Here is a 17,513-nt window from a genome sequence, read left to right as displayed (position 1 = left end):
CCTCGTCTTTCAGTAGATAGCATAAAGACTCGTCTTGTTGTTAGATCCATTCAGTGCTATACCACACCAACGTCATCTTATTTCAATAAGGCTTAGAAATAATCGGACTGACATTGCAACCTTTCATGATAGGTAGCCAAAGCCTATCTAGGATGTGAAATTCTTCTTTTCTTTTGCAAAGCATTGCTTAGAACCGACTGTAGTACCTTAAAGTGAGCGCAGCCCACGACCAGTCTACTAAGCAAAAGACTTAGGCTTTGTTTACTTCTTATGCATTTAAATGTTTATAAAATATCTTATAAACGCACAAACAAACACAATGTAATAATATATTGATTCTATTCGTGCAAACTGCTCGAATGATACTGAATCGGGTCAAAAGTGGATTGTAGAGTTTTTCCGAACACAAGCAAGATTCTATTCGTGCGAACTCGCTCGAAACATGTTTTTCAGTATACTAAACCTAACAGTTTATACAAAATGCAGCCTATTTAGCTTAGTAAGCCACCCCCTATGAAGGGTTTGGAGGCTGATGCCATGTGATGAAGCTTTTTTGATGGCATTAACAAAAAATGCAGCCTATGCACAAAAAAAGAGTTTACATCTTAAACACAAACATATGTTGGTGCTTATACTGTAAACTCCAACCCCTAATCTTATGTCTAGTACCCTAAAGCATGTTTAAGTAGCGCTATGTCATATGTGTCCCCAGTGTTGTTTTCAGGCAGCTTTAGGTACTCCAAACTCTCTCTCACCAAACCCTCTTCAACCTAAAGTTGTAAAGGCAGCCCCTTTGTTCTCTGCAATCTGTCCTTGTTTAAATGAGGGATCTTGTAGTCATTCTTCCCATGCACTTCTAATATTGATGTCAAACAGCTTTGCAATGTGATGAATACTCTATTGAGAGTTTGTGGTGAGAGTTCTTCAAATGAGGTAAACACATTCCTAAGCAAGTCATCTACACTTGTGGCTATCTTGTCATCTTGAAGTGATTGTATTGCCCTGAAATACCCAAGGTCTAACACATTTATGTCTAGGGAGTTGGGTGGTTGGCTAATTAGATGGAATTCAAACCCATCAGTACTAGCTAGTGACTCAAACTGTTGGTCAACAGCTCTTAGGTGAGGTTTGGCATTATCTTGCTGGATGAAAATCTTGTTGCTTGCATTGGCTGGCCATTTGGCCTTGATTGTTGGTATAATCTGGCAATGATATGTGTATGTGACTAAGTGATGACATGAATAATGTCTGATAGCTTTAATGACAGAAAAAATTGGCACACCTGGTTTAGGAGACAAGCTGTCATGACTTCCTTGGTAATGGATTGAATAGACTTTGTCTCAATTGTCCCTTTTGGCCTGTTCTTTGAACTTCTTTGGGCTGGTACTTGTTCTGTGAATGGGAATAAGCCTATTTTACCATCGAATATGATTTTCCCATCAGGCCCACAAAGTGCCCTACTGACAGCAGCCATGAACATCACTTTAGTGATGAATCTCTTGGACTTACAGGACCTGTATGGCACATCTTCATCCGACAAAAGGTAGTATCTATCCGATGTCTTTGTCATGTAGAACCATTTCTCGTCAATATGAACAATATTGTGCATTGAATGGTAAAGAAGTTTACCATCAGCTAGTGTTGGCTGAATATGAGAAAGACACCATGTCATCCTTGCAATTTTGTTGGTTTCAGTCAGTGTAGGCTTGACAGCACTTGTATGAGGTTTCAACTGATTACTCTTAAGAAATCTACCAATTGTTGTCTTGCTTACTTCTGCTCCTGCTCATCGTCCAACACGCGGACCACCTCAAGCTCCATTGCCTAGTGATGAATATTTTCTGAGGGTATTCCACAAAACCAATAGGTTTTCCTTTTTTTTTGTTTTGGTTGGTGGAAGTAAATGAAGAGTAGAAATGAATATATTTATAGGAGTTGGTGGACATTTTGAAAATCCTTGTACATGTTCCCTCTTTGGTTGTAAAAATTCCCTCCATGGAATGAAATTGGCTTTCCTTCCCTATTTTTTGGCAGGAGTTTGAATTTGTGACTTTGTTTTTCCATTCAATTTTGTAATTACGGTGCAAGTTGACAGTGAAATTGGAGTGCAAGTTGACAGTGAATTTGTGACGTTTTTCCATTCAATTTTTGGCAGGACTTTGAATTTTGCAATTTTTTTCCATTCAATTTTGCTAAGACAAGTTTAAGTAAACAAGTGTAATCCATGGAATTTAGTTAATCACTACACCATTAAATTTAAGTGAATTGATTGAGGCAGTGAATCTAATCCTCCAAAGTTTAATTGGACATTGAATTGATTCAATTAAATTTATTACGCCAAAAGTCAAAGAGGTCCCACCTTCCACTACTTAACTCCATTTACTACACCAAACATTCAAACACTTCCTTAAAACCCGTGCCGAGTCAAACAACGACTCCTAATCGGTAACGGAGAGAGTATTATTTTTATTTTTGAGAAAATAGACGTGAAGAAGAAATAAGATTAAACATGATTGTTAATTACAAATAAAAAATACCAATCGAACTACTCCTACTTGCTACTCGATATGCCTCTATAAATCGAGGCATTTGTGGTGGCAGGGACGGTGTATGTATAACTAATTTGCGTATGCATTAATGACAAAGTACCTGCCTAGACAAAGAAATGTTGAGAGAGACCTCCAAAAGTAAACGCCTCCAAACTCACCTCTCACCGCTCTTATCACCAACATTATATTATACCCCCGTCGTTTCTCTATAGTTTAGTTATTTTTCTATTTTGAGAAGTTTAGGAGTCATTTCCCTATATACTAATTTTTTTCTCTCTCTTACTTTACTCTCTCTTACTTTATTCTTTCTATTTTATTAACTTTGTACTTTATTCTCTCTAATGTTTTCTTTATCTTACTTTTTTATTTATTTATTTAACATATTCAACGTCTCTTTCTTAAACTACGTGTCGAAAAGTTTTTCCTCAACTATGAAGAAATAGAGGGAGTACTAATGTTATATATATACATGCATAAATTATCAGATTTAGGTGCAACAACATAAACAATTCCACAAAATCCTGCGCCTCGTCGGTTTGTTCTCAACTCTCTTTACTCTTTACTCTCTTCTCTCCATCGCTACAATTTTATTTGACGTTTCCCCAGAGTTTTGGGCATAGATTTTGTTTGCTCACTCTATTTTTTCGACTTGAATTCGTTTCTATTTCAATTTTTCAATGGGAATGGTGAAGAATAGAACGTTAATTTCAAGTGATTTTTATTGAAATGGGTTCGTTGAATTTATGTGCTCTTTCAAAAAGACTCGACATTTGAAATCTCGATTTCATTTTATGGGAAAAATTCAACTATCTGTTGCATGTTTTTGCTTGAAAAACTGGATTTTGGGAAGATTTTTGAATGCGTGGCATGATAAATTAACATCTACTAAAATAATTTTGTGTTTTAGAACCAGAATACTAAATCTTGATATTGGTATAAATTGAAATTAGCATTTGTGAGGGCAAAGATGACGAAGGGTTAGATTTATTTATTTAATTGTAGTTGTGATACTTTTGGAACTGAACATGACATTTACTTTTTTGGCTGAAAGTATAAAGTCCAAGGTGAGTTTGAAGTTTATGCTTTGAATAATGAATATTATTTGGATCTGAATACAGCTTGCTAATAGGTTGGCCCCATCAGTATTGGCGGCTTCATATTTTTTTGAATTATAGCTGTACTCATGGTGGATTAACCTTATATAATCAGTTTTATTTTCTGGTTTCTTCATTTTCTTTTATCATAATTAAGTATTTTGCTGCTGCTGCTGCATCAATTCTTGGTTTCCCATATTCCGTTTGTATATATGCACACACACATTGAATTTAAATATGAGAAAGTAAACATATGTGAATTTTTTATTAATTTTGGTTGAAGGTTTAGTTGAGAAGCTAGGTGGAGTTTTATATTTTCAGAAGTGCTCTCTGAGTTAGATGAAGTCTCTCTCTCTCTCTCTCTCTGAATTGTTTATTTTGTACACTCACTTACCTGCATATATGAGCTGTTGTGGCATAAGATTGATCATTCAGTTATGCACTCATGGTATTTGGAATCATGGATAATCAAGCTGTTACAAAATGATTTGCTTGTTTTCCACCACTCATATTTGCAAAGTTGTTGCAGTTCATCATTTTTGCTTCAGTTTTTAAAGTTAAAGTTCATCCTATCAGAAACTTACGAACAATCCTTTTCATGCTGAACTAAGTTAGCTGATTCATCTTTGGCAGGTGAGGTTACATCAGAAGCCACATTAGCATGTATTTGTATGACCGTGGACTAATCCGTGACCTTTCCTACTCAGATGGGCTGCTTCCACTCTAAATCCCCAAAACACACCCCTGGTTACGAGGAGCCCGTTATCCTCGCTGCTGAGACACTCTGTGAGTATGAACCATGCTAATGCTTCTCTCTGAAACTTATTACCTGTTCCACCGTGTAACTATCAAATCACTACCCAGTTTTTTGTGACATTAGTTTGTTATTGAACATTTCTTGATGGCCAAATTGGAGTACTATTCAAGTCTAGCTCTGCTGCTCGATTTTGCTCCATGCTGCCTGACTTTTTATCGTTGGGTTTGGCCGCCTCTAGTCTATTGAATGCGATTTTTATCTTGTAGTTTCTGTCAGTGAAGTAGAGGCTTTATACGAACTGTATAAGAAGATAAGTAGCTCCATAACTGACGACGGCCTCATTCACAAGGTAACATCATCACTCATCTATGTCTTGACTTGGTCATTACCAAAACTTTTCCATTTACTGATTATCTACCTTATTGCAAACTCATCAGGAAGAATTCCAGCTTGCTCTCTTCAGGAACAGAAACAAGAGAAATCTATTTGCAGACAGGGTGGGTTAACACAACCTCTTTCGTTCACTTTTCAGATACATATATACGCTCTTTAAACTCTATGCCGTTATCTAGATATAGCTTCTTATGAAGAGTTTTATATGTAGGTATTTGACATATTTGACTACAAACGCAATGGAGTGATTGAATTTGGAGAATTTGTCCGGTCGTTAGGAATATTTCACCCTAATGCATCAGTTGCAGACAAAGTTTCATGTAAGAATCACATTTCGCTCATATTTTGTTATAACATGATGCTTTTCTCATCTCTGACTATACGTTTGCTCAACAGTTGCATTTAGAGTGTATGATCTGAGGAGCACAGGTTTCATCGAGAGGGAAGAGGTAAGTTATGTGGACCATGAATTTTGAATGAAGTTTTCATAATTCGTGAAGTCTTATGGACCATCTGATTCATGCAGTTCGAAAATATCTGTTAATTTCTGGCAACAAAGATGTAATAGAATATATGTTTGATATGCCTTTCTTCCAACTTTTTGTTTAACTTGGTAGTTGAGAGAGATGGTATTGGCACTATTACACGAATCAGATGTAGTTCTTTCGGAGGAATACATAGAGATGATCGTGAACAAGGTAAGGACCACCCTCCTCGTTGGTTTCTGTTTTTTCAACACCATACCAACGCGTTTCATCTCAATATCAGTTGTATCTTATGATGCAGACATTTGACGATGCAGATAAGAAAGGCGATGGAAAGATTGACCTAGACGAGTGGAAGGAATTTGTATCCCAAAATCCATCCCTTATCAAGAATATGACACTTCCATATCTAAAGTAAGTCTCTCAGGCTAGTCTGCTCGATCCAAACTCGTCTTCAATAGCTACTACAGCTCTCTTTCTTCAGACCGCGTGTTTTCCACCATCTGATATATGTTATTTGGCTTTGTAGGGATATAACACTAGCATTTCCTAGCTTTGTGGTACGCTCTGAAGTCGAGGACTCGGACTTGTGATTTGTGAGCTTGTGTATTGGCCTAAACGCACGTTGCATACCCCGTCTCATGTAGAGACTATGAACTCCATACAGAGTTTGGAGTGATGATTACAACTGATGTCAAGAGGGCTCGAACTCGGCACCTCATGCAATAATGTCTAAGCTCCTTGCCATTAGTACAAAGGCTCTATACTGGTTTTGCTTTATTTTGAGAATTAAGAATGTGCTGTGTAGAGGAATCCTTGCCTCCTTGGGTCCCCAATATTTCAAGCACATAATTATTTTTGGTATAGCTAATTTCATAGAGTATTACCCTTAACTGTATTTGACAATATAGTCATCTCCTCACCATTTAGTGCTCATTAGATTAAAATTAGTTTTAGCATCTAACATAAAACGAAAAAACCATTGCATCTGTTTGCCTAAAAAAGGCATTGCCTTCCTTTTCTCCTTTGACAATAATCATCTTTTTTACGCCACAGGTTTTGATTTGGTTTTTTATTTTAATAATAATTCAAATCATCTTATTCTAAAATTAAGATGTCACATGTGCATTATTTGTTATTTTATTTTATTTTATTTATTTGTTCAATTTATGTATTTTTTGTTCTTTTAATGAAATTTAAGTATCCTGTGCTTATAATTTTGATAGTTTTTCAAGAAATACAAAGTTGTCGAGTTTCTATCATATCCAATCTCGAGCCGACTTATATATTTTATCATATGGATGAATATTAGAAATTGGATAATTTATTAATCATGGTTGAATGGGCACGTGGTCTCCTATCCCTTTCTTGCAACCAAATTTGGTAGCCGTGAATATTTGAATTTATTGATTCTATTTTCTATTATAAGCTTTTAGCAAAATTAAAACTGAATCAGAACCAAAAAGCATCATCATTTCAACCGCGGACTCTATATTGTTTTGCTATTCAATTTTTAATGATAATAAAATAATCAGAGTATTATGGAATAAAAACACGCAATCTCGGGTTAAATTTACCCCGCCACCAGAATATGCCCACGCGCGTACGTTTTCAGTTCAATCACGCGCCACTCCTCCACAAAAACTGCGTGATTATCACTCTCACATCATCATTTAAAGCCTAATCGGTTCTGAATTTACTCCTTAATTTTGTGATTTATCTGATAAACCTGCGTTGAAGTTTTGATTTAATCAGTATTTATTGGATGGAATCCGAATCGGATTCTGGAATCCAAATTCGTCCATCATCATTGCCGGATCATCACAAACAGTGAGACAGGTCAGATGCATATTCGGTTTCGCGGTTTATTGTTAAGAGTTGAATTACTCACAGTACCGCATAATTATGACTAATGAGTACTTTGTCTGGCGGGATCGCGCCAATTGTTGATGATTTTGGCTATTAACTTGTTGGGTTGTATCGCAATGTGTGGAGATTTTTTGTTCACTGTTTTATATATACTCTTAGTTTAGCTTGAGATTAAGAAGCAGTGTTCGATGGGGAGGAATGAAAAGTGAAGAAACTTTTTCGACTCATTTTCACGGCTGGGAGAAGCAGCTTTAATAAGTTCAATTTTTTTTTGATGTTTCGTTAAGTTGAAATAGTACAGTTCCTGTTAATCACAATAATTTCAGTGTAAACCTGATAATTCTATCCCTTGGTACACGATATGTTTTTTTTTTGAAATCTTATTCTTGTGTTTTCTATGATTTCAAGAGATGAAGTATGTGCGATTTGAAGGATTCTGGATATCATTTCCTGCTCAAGTCTGCTTTGACATGTTTTGGCTATCCTTTTTTTTGGCAAATTTGTACAGTATGCGCGCATTGATGCATAAACTACTCAATCATAGACTGTTTTTTGTTAGTGCAATCACTGGATGAGAGTGGCACATAGAAGAATTTGAAACATTCTTGGCTGTTTCTTCACGAAATGCCTGTAACTGAAATAACAGTTCAAATGCTCTGGATAATTGCAATATATTCTCTGTTGAAGAGATAGTCCAGCACCCTTTACCAGGTTATGGAGTGCCAACTGCAATTAGTTTTAGCCCCGATGATTGTCTCATAGCCTACTTGTGGGAAACATGATCTGTTCTTTAGCCCACCAGATGGTGGTCTCGATGAAAATAATTTATCTGCTGAGGAAAAGTTGAGAAGGGAGAGGTTAAGAGAGCGAGGCTTGGGAGTAACACGCTATGAATGGGTGAAGACCAGCCCAAGGAGAAAAAGACTTATTGTGCCTTTACCAGCTGGGGTGCGTTCCCTAACATCTTATATCTTGTTCATGTGTTATGAAATTCATCTTAATGGACTTTCACACTCTAATTTGGTGAAAGGGAGATCTTGAAATATTCATATCATGCTTTCACTCTGTATTTCTTCTCTGATTAGGATTGGTCTATGAAAATTATATTTAATTAGCAAATCAGACATTAATGTCAATCATAAAGCCTTCTCCGTCATTTGATATATAAAAAATGGTTCTTTTTTTAGAATAATTTGTGAGATTTACAATAGTACTTGGGAATATGAGCTTTCAAATCATATTGGTTGCAGCCACTAGTGAAAGCAACCATAGAGTTTCTTCCTTTGTTGCAGTTTTCATACTTTCTTGAGGAAAATTTCTGATGGAACATAAATTATATAGCATTAAATTGTTGTCATGTTCATAATTAGGTTAAATTTAGTCCTGTACATGTTCTGTTTGTTTCCTTATTTAACATATTACAGTTCTTAAAAACCCAAGGTTTCAATTACTACTTATTATGAACTAAAGCATGACCTCTACATGTGAGCAGATCTATAGTCAGGAAAATAATGACAAGACTCAACTCCTGATCCCAAGTGCCTCTGGTTCGCCAGTAATAGATCCACATCTCTCTCCAGATGGAACCAAACTGGCCTATGTGAGGGATAATGAGCTTCACGTGTCTAACCTTCTGTACAACGTGTCAAAGCAATTGACTGTGGGCGCTGACAAGAATGCTATTGTAAGCATAACATTCCACGTATACTGTGTTTAATCCAGTCTGTCTCTTAGTGTTTGTGCTAGTTGCATCACTGAGTACTAGGTGTATACATCTAGCAAATCGTATTTATGTCATCATAGAGGGAGTTAGAATTTTGCAGTCACCCCCTTTGTATTTGGAGTTATATGTTAATTGCACAAAATTGACTAAGTTTTTTCTGTTGCTATTTCAGACACATGGCGTTGCTGAGTTCATTGCACAGGTGGGTTACTGTTGAAACATGTTGGGGGCGGTCTTACCTGGTTTGCATAACATGTCTACCTTTCCCAACATGACTTCGCTAACCGAGATACTCCATATCTTTTCTGTCTGTAGGAGGAAATGGATCGGAAGAATGGTTACTGGTGGTCATTAGATAGCAAATGTATTGCATTTACCGAGGTTGATTCATCAGAAGTACCTCTATTTAGGATAGTGCACCAAGGTAAAAGTTCAGTGGGCCCAGACAGACAGGAAGACCATGCATACCCTCTTGCTGGTGGTTCAAATGTGAAAGTCCGCTTGGGAGTTGTTCCTGCCACTGGTGGACCAGTTAGTTGGATGGACCTTCTCTGCGGACGAGAGCCAGCAGAAGACGATGAATATTTGGCAAGAGTTAATTGGATGCACGGAAACATTCTTACAGCTCAGGTGTTGAATAGAACCCATTCTAAACTGAAGATCCTCAAGTTTGATATCAAAACTGGCCAGAAGGAACTAATTTTGCAAGAAGATAGTGAAACGTGGATCAATTTTCATGATTGTTTCACTCCTTTAGACAGATTACCTGGTCGATCATCTGGAGGATTCATTTGGGCTAGCGAAAGAACGGGATTCAGACATTTATATTTGTACGATTCTCATGGAGTGTGTTTAGGACCTATTACTCAAGGTGATTGGATGGTTGAGCATGTGGCTGGTGTAAATGAGGCTACTGAAACCGTATATTTCACTGGAACCTTGGATAGTCCTTTGGAATCGCATCTTTATCAGACGGAATTGTTCCCAGATGGAAGCCGTTCCATACAGACTCCTGTAAGATTAACCCATGGAAAGGGAAAACATATCGTTGTGCTTGATCATCAGTTGCAAAGGTTTGTTGATATCTATGATTGCTTGGGTTCACCTCCCAAAATCATGATACACTCATTGCTGGATGGAAGCTTCATTGCATCAGTTTACGAGCAGCCCATCAACATTCCCAGGTTTAAGGAACTCGCACTTGTGCCTCCTGAAATAGTTCAGGTGAAGGCAAAGGATGGAACCACCTTGTATGGGGCACTATATAAACCCGATGCTGCAAGATTTGGACCACCACCCTACAAGACAATGGTTCACGTATATGGTGGTCCCAGCGTACAGCTAGTCTGTGATTCTTGGATAAACACTATCGACATGAGAGATCAGTATCTCAGTAGTAAAGGCATATTAGTTTGGAAGGTTAGATTTTTTGTTTCGCTTTTTAAAATCCAAAATTTTAAGTGGGGTACATCTATTGTGCCACTTATTATTTACTTTGGGAATATATTCTTTCTGCGGTCCAACACCAAGCATACTTTAAACGCTTTCATATGCTTTAGATTTGTCACTTGATTTATACAGTTTTTCTTTATGAGTTTAACTTTCTATGAAGGAAATGATAATTTGATTAATTCCTTATTTGCACTGCTGTTCCTTTTTTCAGATGGACAACTGAGGAACTGATCGACGAGGGCTCAAGTTTGCAGGTGCGCTCAAGCACAAATGCGGCCAGATTGATGCTGAAGATCAGCTTACTGGAGCTGAGTGGCTCATCAAGCAGGCGTTAGCTAAAGATGGCCACATTGGACTGTACGGATGGAGTTATGGTGGATATCTCTCAGTGATAGCACTTGCAAAATTACCCAAAATATTCAAATGTGCAGTTTCCGGTGCTCCTGTGACATCATGGGACGGATACGACACATTCTATACAGAAAAGTACATGGGATTGGCCTCTGAAAATGAATCAGGCTATCTACACAGTTCTGTCATGCATCACATTGACAGCATGGAAGGCAAGCTGCTCCTGGTGCACGGGATGATCGACGAAAATGTGCATTTCAGGCACACAGCGAGGCTTGTCAACACGCTCGTGGCTGCCAGGAAGCCTTATGAACTGTTGATATTCCCAGACGAGCGCCATATGCCTCGTGGACTTAGGGACCGTGTATACATGGAGGAGAGGATCTGGGATTTCATAGAACGGAGTTTGTAGATACATCTCATTCAGCATTTGCCTCAGGGATGAAGCTGCTGTGTTGTCCAGGAAATTCTGGTTTGTCGATTCGACCAAGCTTGTTGAAGATAGAGTGACTTCCTAAACTTATTGTTTCAACAGAAGTGAAATGAAATCTGGTGGTGTACATAGTTGATGAAGTCTTGGAAGAGAAATTAGTTTCATTTTATATCTCCAAAGACAAGAAACTGATAATAATAGTATTAAAATAACTGGTGATCCAAGAAATTGTAAAGTTGGGCACTATGTAACTTGACAAAGACATGCTACTTGCAGCTTATTTTTGAGGTTAACTTTTTCGCTAATGATATAGTTACACTTGATGAAGTCCAATGGTCCCGCCCCATCAACCCCAATTCCTAATCGTTATGTAATCATCCGTCGCATTCTAAATAAAAAGTCTTAGATATGACACACATTTTTTTATCGTTATGTAATTATTTGTCACACTCTAAATCAAAGAACATCATTCAGAAACGACACATATATCTGATCGTTATGTAATTACTTGTCGCACTTTAATTCAAAAGAACACCATCATTCATTTGTTATGAATATAAATATAGAACAAGCTAAATTGAAATGAAAAAAGTTAAAAGTATCTCATTTATTCATAAAAAACCCAATCAAAGTGCTTTCTATTTTGGGGAAAACTATTTGATCACAAATATGGCCAAATAACGTCACTTTTCTTTTTCATTTCATTACCTACTATTTCTTATAGTCTCATCCAAGTTTCTAACAACTTGGAGATCAAGTTTTTTCCAAATTGCTGTTTAAATTTTAAAAACATTAAAGCAAAATCGAAAATATAACTTAAATAAAACCAACAAATAAAAAAAAGAAAAGAAAATGAATCTCAACGGTGGAATCAGTTAAAAATGAAAAAAAATTTATAAAATACTAAAAAAATAGACAGTTGAGTCTCAACATTTATCTTATTCTACACATATTTATCGAGGGGAGTGATCAATTGATAACTCATCATTTAATTGCTAACTACAACTAATTTAAGATCATAGGATTTTAGAAATCTTGTGGTCTACAATTTGTCATCTGTAATTTCGTTTTTCATATTTTAATATTAAAAAGATAATAGTAACTATTAAATTTAGGGTTTAGAAACATAATGTCAATACAGTGTATGAAATACATCAACACAAAGACATGATAATGTCAATACAATTTCATATTGACATTGTACAAGCATTGTATTGACATATTATGTGCCGCGTATTGATATAAAGTTGTTAACGAAATTTATGAAAAATTTTCGAATTTTTTTTTTCAAATTTTGACATCGGTACATGTGCAAGTGAAATATTGTTAGAATCCTTATGAAATTATCTTTAATTTGATATATATTGCGCGAAAAAATAATTTAAATCGAGAAAGTTATATGCGTTTTAAAGTTATGAGATATTTTTCAAAAGTTAGTTACAACCAATTTGTTGTAAATTGATCTTAATACCCTTATTGACATTTTTTTTATCATATTGACATTTCAGGGTTGTTGATCCAGTCCCTTAATTTGAATATTTAATGACTCTTATTTAATTATAGTTAACAAGTGAATATTGAGTTAGCAATATAAGGCCCGTCTTTTATTTCTGCCAATTTTATTTTATCTATTTAACCATGGTAAAGTTCTAGAAATTCTAACGGCGGAAATCCGTTCAAAACTTAAAATTAGAATAAACAGTTGTGGGCTCCACTTCCAGAGCCATTTAAATAGCCCAATGGCTCCCCTATGCTCAAACGGCCCAAAAATTCTCTGGAAATTTAATTATGTTCAAGTCATTTCCGGAAAATTGATCGTGAGAGATGAACTCGGAGAAGTGGATTTGACTAGCGTTGTTTCTGCATTTCTGTTCCAGTTCATCAATTGATAGTTTCAGTTTTGGCTCGGACTTTCACCTTTTTTCTTCACTCAGGTTAGGGATTCGATTTTTTTTTTAATTTCGTGTTATATGTCTTCTTTTTAATTATTTGTGTAGTCATTTTGATTTGGAATTGTCTGATGATTCTTGTGCAATGCCCTGGTTTTCTGATTTTCAATTGCTGAGAATAAAGTCTGATCGTCTTTTCTCCTTTTTTAATTAGTTTAATTTTTTGTTCTGCTTTTTAGGTTTGTTTATGTGATTTAGTTGAAATGTTTTTAGCTGATAGTGGAGTGGTGAGTCTCTACATTTACTTTTTCGACATTTCTTTTAAATTTTGTAGGCGACCTGGTAGTAATTAGGAATCTTTCATTGCGACCTGGTTCTTGAGGGCATTGGAAAATTTGGGCTTTATTTTGTCACTTAACAGATCGTTTCAGGAAAGTGTTTGTTCTTGATATTTTGATTGGTAATAAGTAGTGAAAGCTTGAATTTTTGTTGTATAGGGAGAAAGATTGTGATCTTGCGCTACAATGTCGATTGCCAGCGTAGCTCTCTGTCCTGTTTATGAAGACTACTGGAACTTCCCAGTCCGTGTCTCGGGGCAGCGTGGCCCGTGGTCGACTGACTCGATCTTGATCTACCTAACAGTTGGTGGTTCAGTGATTCCTATGAGGGTTCTTGAATCAGATTCAATTGCTTCTGTTAAACTCAGAATTCAAGGTTGTAGAGGGTTCTCCGCAAAGCAGCAGAAGCTCGTTTACGATGGGAAATAACTGGCAAGGAACAATTCTCAGATGCGGGACTATGGTGTGTCTGATGGAAATGTGTTACATCTGGTTGTCCACCTCTCTGATCTCCAAGCCATCACAGTTAGGACAGTTTGTGGCAAGGAAATTGAGTTTTGTGTTCAAAGAAAAAGGAATGTGGGGTATGTGAAACAGCAGATTGCTGAGAGGGGTCATGGTATTTTTGATCTCAAAGATCAAGAATTGCTCTGTGATGGTGAGGAGCTTGAAGATCAGAGGATCATAGACGATTTATGTAGGAGCAATGATGCTGTGATTCATTTACTGGTTCGTAAGTCTGCAAAGCTCAGGGCTGTGCCTGTTGAAAAAGATTTTGAGGTCTCGATAGTAGCATCAGATGTAGAAGAGAAGGTAGGAGATAAAATGAATAGGTGGAGAAGGAGAAGTCAAACTGAGAAGCTTCCAATTGTTGCTGTCAATCCCTTGCCACGAGAGGTTCCAATAGAACCACTGATTGTCAACCCTGAGATCTTCTTGTCACCTGTGATTTAACAACTAATTGATGAGACTCTTAATGGGCTAGAAAAGGGCAATCAACCTATTAGATCTTCCGAGGGATCAGGGGGTGCTTATTTCATGCAAGATTTATCTGGTCAGAAATATGTTTCTGTTTTTAAGCCAGTTGATGAGGAGCCCATGGCTGTAAATAATCCTCGAGGCTTACCCTTGTCCCCTAACGGTGAAGGTTTGAAGGAAGGCACATGAGTAGGGGAAGGGGCGTTCAGGGAAGTTGCAGCATATATTTTGGACCATCCAAGAGGAGGTCCACGCTCAACTTGTAGGGCTTTGCTGGCGTCCCGCCTACAGTCATGGTGAAGTGTCAGCATAGCACATTCCACTACTCAGAAGGTTTTGACCGTGCACGAGTAAGTTTGGCTCGCTTCAGATGTTCATGAAGAACTGCGGTAGCTGTGAGGACATGTGCCCTCGTGCTTTCCCTGTGGAGGACGTTCACAAGATATGTATACTGGACATCAGGTTGGCAAATGCAGACAGACATGCTGGCAACATTCTGATTCAGAAAGATGCTGAGGGTCAAATTGTTCTTATCCCGATTGATCATGGTTACTGCATGCCCGAGAATGTAAGTATATTTCCGTTCTCCAATTTTTATTTAATAATGTTGGATTATGAATACTATTTGAGAACATGTTCATTTGTTTATCGGCATGCATCCATTTTGATGACCTGATCCTGGCACAGTTATTGAATTTCTAGGCACCACATATGATTTATTTTGTTTATTATTGTTCAGCTAGCTTCATACCCCCTAGCTATCTGTTGTACATGTTTCGCTCCTACCATAAATCCATATATGGAGTTTGGCTGAACCATGACAATATATATCTGGAGTTTTGACTTGCTCGTGCTTGTTTTGTAACAAACACAACTCCAAAGCGCTGGGAGTAGCAGTTTCAAGTATGGTGGTTGTGCAGATCATGAATTGTGGACTTTTGCATTTTTAGTTTTCATGTTCGCCAATTACCTTTATCCTTCCATTTACGACTATTATGCACTGCAGTTCAAAGATTGCACATTCAAGTGGCTCTACTGGCCTCAAGGCCCTCAAGCTCGGGAACCTTTCACCCCCGATGAGATTTCATACATAAACTCCTTAGATGCTGATAAAGACATTGAAGTTCTGAACTTCCGCGGATGGAACGTACCAGAAAACTGTGCACGCGTCTTCCGCATCTCCACAATGCTTCTGAAAAAAGGTGCAGAGAGAGGGCTGACTCCCTTTGCCATCGGAAGCATCATGTGCAGGGAGACAGTTAAGGAAGAGTCTGTCATCGAGAAGTTAGTTGAGGAATCCGAAGAATCTGTGCTGCCTGGAACAAGCAAATCAGCATTCCTCGAGTCTATCTCAGTGATCATGGACCGTTGCCTTGACGGCCTCTCCCCCTAATCGCAACGTGAAGTATAGAAACTGTTGATGTGAATATGATATGGTTGATGGATGGCCTTTGTAAACTTACAAGTGCAGTGTTGTTATCACCTTTTATCGTTACAACACGAGTCGCTGGTCGTCCAGTCAGTCGTCACTCCGCCCCCCGTGGAATGGAGTTAGTGAGTTTTATTAAGAGGAGGAACATTTCAGTGTGTATGGTGTGTGTCATACTACAATATATAGTAATGACCTGCTTTTATCTGAGTGAGTGTATTTGAACTTGCAGCTTATAATATAAGGTTGTCTACATTTGATGATGGAATGTTTTTAATGATAATATTTCTTTTTTAGAATAAGATGAAAATCAAATTGTTTGTTTTTTTTATATCCCAGATATACATTACTTGTCTAATATTCCACGCAAATAAGGTTTTTATTTTTCTGTTATAGAGTTTTTAACTATGTACATTTTCAATAACAATAATTCAATAGATCTAAACAATGTAGCATAGCTCTTATTCGGTTTCAATCAATGTTGGCTGAGTTGAATTCACAAAAAAGTTGAACACAACTCACAATTAGATATATTAGCAAGCAACTAGATAGAGAGCTATTTGCTCCCTGTGTTGTCTCGTTTCCCTTGAATGATGCATTATCACCAAGCACTTGGTGCTTGGTAATATCTCGTATCGCTAATATTTCCAACTCACTAGTTATTGCTCGTTAATATTGATATGTGCTCGGAAGATGCTCGTTAACTTATGCTTAGTATTAAATGTTTTAATTGTAGCGGATGGAGAAAAGCAAAATTGCTGGTGACAAGATTTTGAGCATTATGGTATGTCAAGAAATTGAGGAGCATATTGAAGATCAATAGCCCTACACGAATTTTGCCAACTACTAGTATATAATAATGTAGAATCATAACTCATAAAACATAAACATATGCCGTTTGTTTAAATTGAAACTTGAGAATTGAGATATTCATTGGATAAGATATGAGGTTCAATCTAATTCTGAATTCTATGTGTATAAACAATAATGTGTGTTATTAGGTAGTCGGCATCTTTAATGTCAATTTGACTTAGGTTTCTTTCTATTGGTATACTATACACTAACAATATAAAGGCTGTTTGAATCAAGGTCAATTTTGCACCAATTAGTCTGCAGAGACATTTATGTACATAGATTTCCATTGGTTGAAAATAATTATTATAGGTCTAATAATATTGCATGATGTACTATTGAAAACTTATTTATTTTAGTGGTTTCAATAATCAACTGCCCTGTTGATAAGATTTTTTATTGTTCGAATATGATTGCCTATATTATTATATATGTGAATAATTAATAATATCTGTCCTTCTAACAAGAAGCATATTTAAGACAACTTTATATAGTTAATTCCTATACATAGCTGATAATCACGATTTTATTTTTTTGGAAAATTTTGTGATAATTTAAATTGAAAATGACTTAAAAGAACGTCAAAGTACAACTAACTATTAAGTGAATATATAGTACTATAAATTATATATATAAGGGGGGAGCTATCTATTAGGACATATTATCAGCAGTCCTAATAAGAACATAGTTGTAATTTAAGACTGATATAACGAATGAATTAAAGAATTTGAGTGAGTTAAACAAATTTACATCTATACTTTTCTGGACAGTTGCATATATTTAGAGAAATAAATACTCCAATATGATCACTACTTATAATAAAAATTATAAACCATGATTTTTGATGAATAACGTTCGCCTACAAGCACCTCTTGAGCATTTATGTATTTGAAGTTTTGAAATAACGATTCGTGCAGAATT

General features: G+C 36.6%; 2 protein-coding genes and 2 pseudogenes across 7 annotated transcripts; 3 read left to right on the top strand and 1 right to left on the bottom strand.

Moving 5' to 3' along the window:
- Nucleotides 1-770: 770 nt before the first annotated feature.
- LOC121749069 lies at nucleotides 771-1,821 on the bottom strand. Its single transcript, XM_042143683.1, has 3 exons — nucleotides 1,775-1,821; nucleotides 1,283-1,673; nucleotides 771-1,202 (listed from the first exon to the last, which is right to left on the bottom strand). Exons 1-3 carry the CDS (start codon nucleotides 1,819-1,821, stop codon nucleotides 771-773), a joined length of 870 nt encoding a protein of 289 aa, XP_041999617.1.
- Nucleotides 1,822-3,042: 1,221 nt separating this feature from the next.
- On the top strand, nucleotides 3,043-6,225 carry LOC121747486 (calcineurin B-like protein 4). Of its 6 annotated transcripts, none has more exons than XM_042141526.1 (9): nucleotides 3,043-3,083; nucleotides 4,277-4,429; nucleotides 4,667-4,749; nucleotides 4,838-4,897; nucleotides 5,005-5,113; nucleotides 5,190-5,242; nucleotides 5,411-5,491; nucleotides 5,580-5,692; nucleotides 5,808-6,225. In XM_042141526.1, the coding sequence occupies exons 2-9, from the start codon at nucleotides 4,351-4,353 to the stop codon at nucleotides 5,869-5,871; spliced, it is 642 nt and encodes a 213-aa protein (XP_041997460.1). In that variant the 5' UTR covers nucleotides 3,043-3,083; nucleotides 4,277-4,350; the 3' UTR covers nucleotides 5,872-6,225. The 6 variants fall into 6 exon arrangements, 5 of the variants coding, with proteins under 5 accessions (XP_041997460.1, XP_041997463.1, XP_041997462.1 ...); XR_006039209.1 differs by lacking the exon at nucleotides 3,043-3,083 and adding an exon at nucleotides 3,099-4,276 and having other exon boundaries at nucleotides 4,351-4,429; nucleotides 5,596-5,692; XM_042141529.1 differs by lacking the exon at nucleotides 3,043-3,083 and adding an exon at nucleotides 3,101-3,987 and having other exon boundaries at nucleotides 4,351-4,429.
- Nucleotides 6,226-7,557: 1,332 nt separating this feature from the next.
- LOC121749068 lies at nucleotides 7,558-11,433 on the top strand (annotated as a pseudogene).
- Nucleotides 11,434-12,878: 1,445 nt separating this feature from the next.
- On the top strand, nucleotides 12,879-16,003 carry LOC121747628 (annotated as a pseudogene).
- The last annotated feature ends 1,510 nt before the right edge of the window (nucleotides 16,004-17,513 follow it).

The sequence above is a fragment of the Salvia splendens genome, chromosome 9, assembly GCF_004379255.2.
Source record: "Salvia splendens isolate huo1 chromosome 9, SspV2, whole genome shotgun sequence".
Taxonomy (NCBI): domain Eukaryota; kingdom Viridiplantae; phylum Streptophyta; class Magnoliopsida; order Lamiales; family Lamiaceae; genus Salvia; species Salvia splendens.
Note: the sequence above shows the minus strand (reverse complement) of the source record. Positions and strands in the feature narration are given on the sequence as shown.

Excerpts from the sequence above, each read along its gene's own strand:
- LOC121749069 (XM_042143683.1), bottom strand. The coding sequence starts at position 1,821 with ATGGAGCTTGAGGTGGTCCGCGTGTTGGACGATGAGCAGGAGCAGAA. Across the intron at positions 1,674-1,774 it reads GACGATGAGCAGGAGCAGAA|GATGACATGGTGTCTTTCTC; the intron begins GTAAGCAAGACA and ends CAAAATTGCAAG. Across the intron at positions 1,203-1,282 it reads CAGCTTGTCTCCTAAACCAG|ATTATACCAACAATCAAGGC; the intron begins GTGTGCCAATTT and ends TATCATTGCCAG.
- LOC121747486 (XM_042141526.1), top strand. The coding sequence starts at position 4,351 with ATGGGCTGCTTCCACTCTAAATCCCCAAAACACACCCCTGGTTACGAG. Across the intron at positions 4,430-4,666 it reads CCTCGCTGCTGAGACACTCT|TTTCTGTCAGTGAAGTAGAG; the intron begins GTGAGTATGAAC and ends TTTATCTTGTAG. Across the intron at positions 5,693-5,807 it reads ATGACACTTCCATATCTAAA|GGATATAACACTAGCATTTC; the intron begins GTAAGTCTCTCA and ends TTGGCTTTGTAG.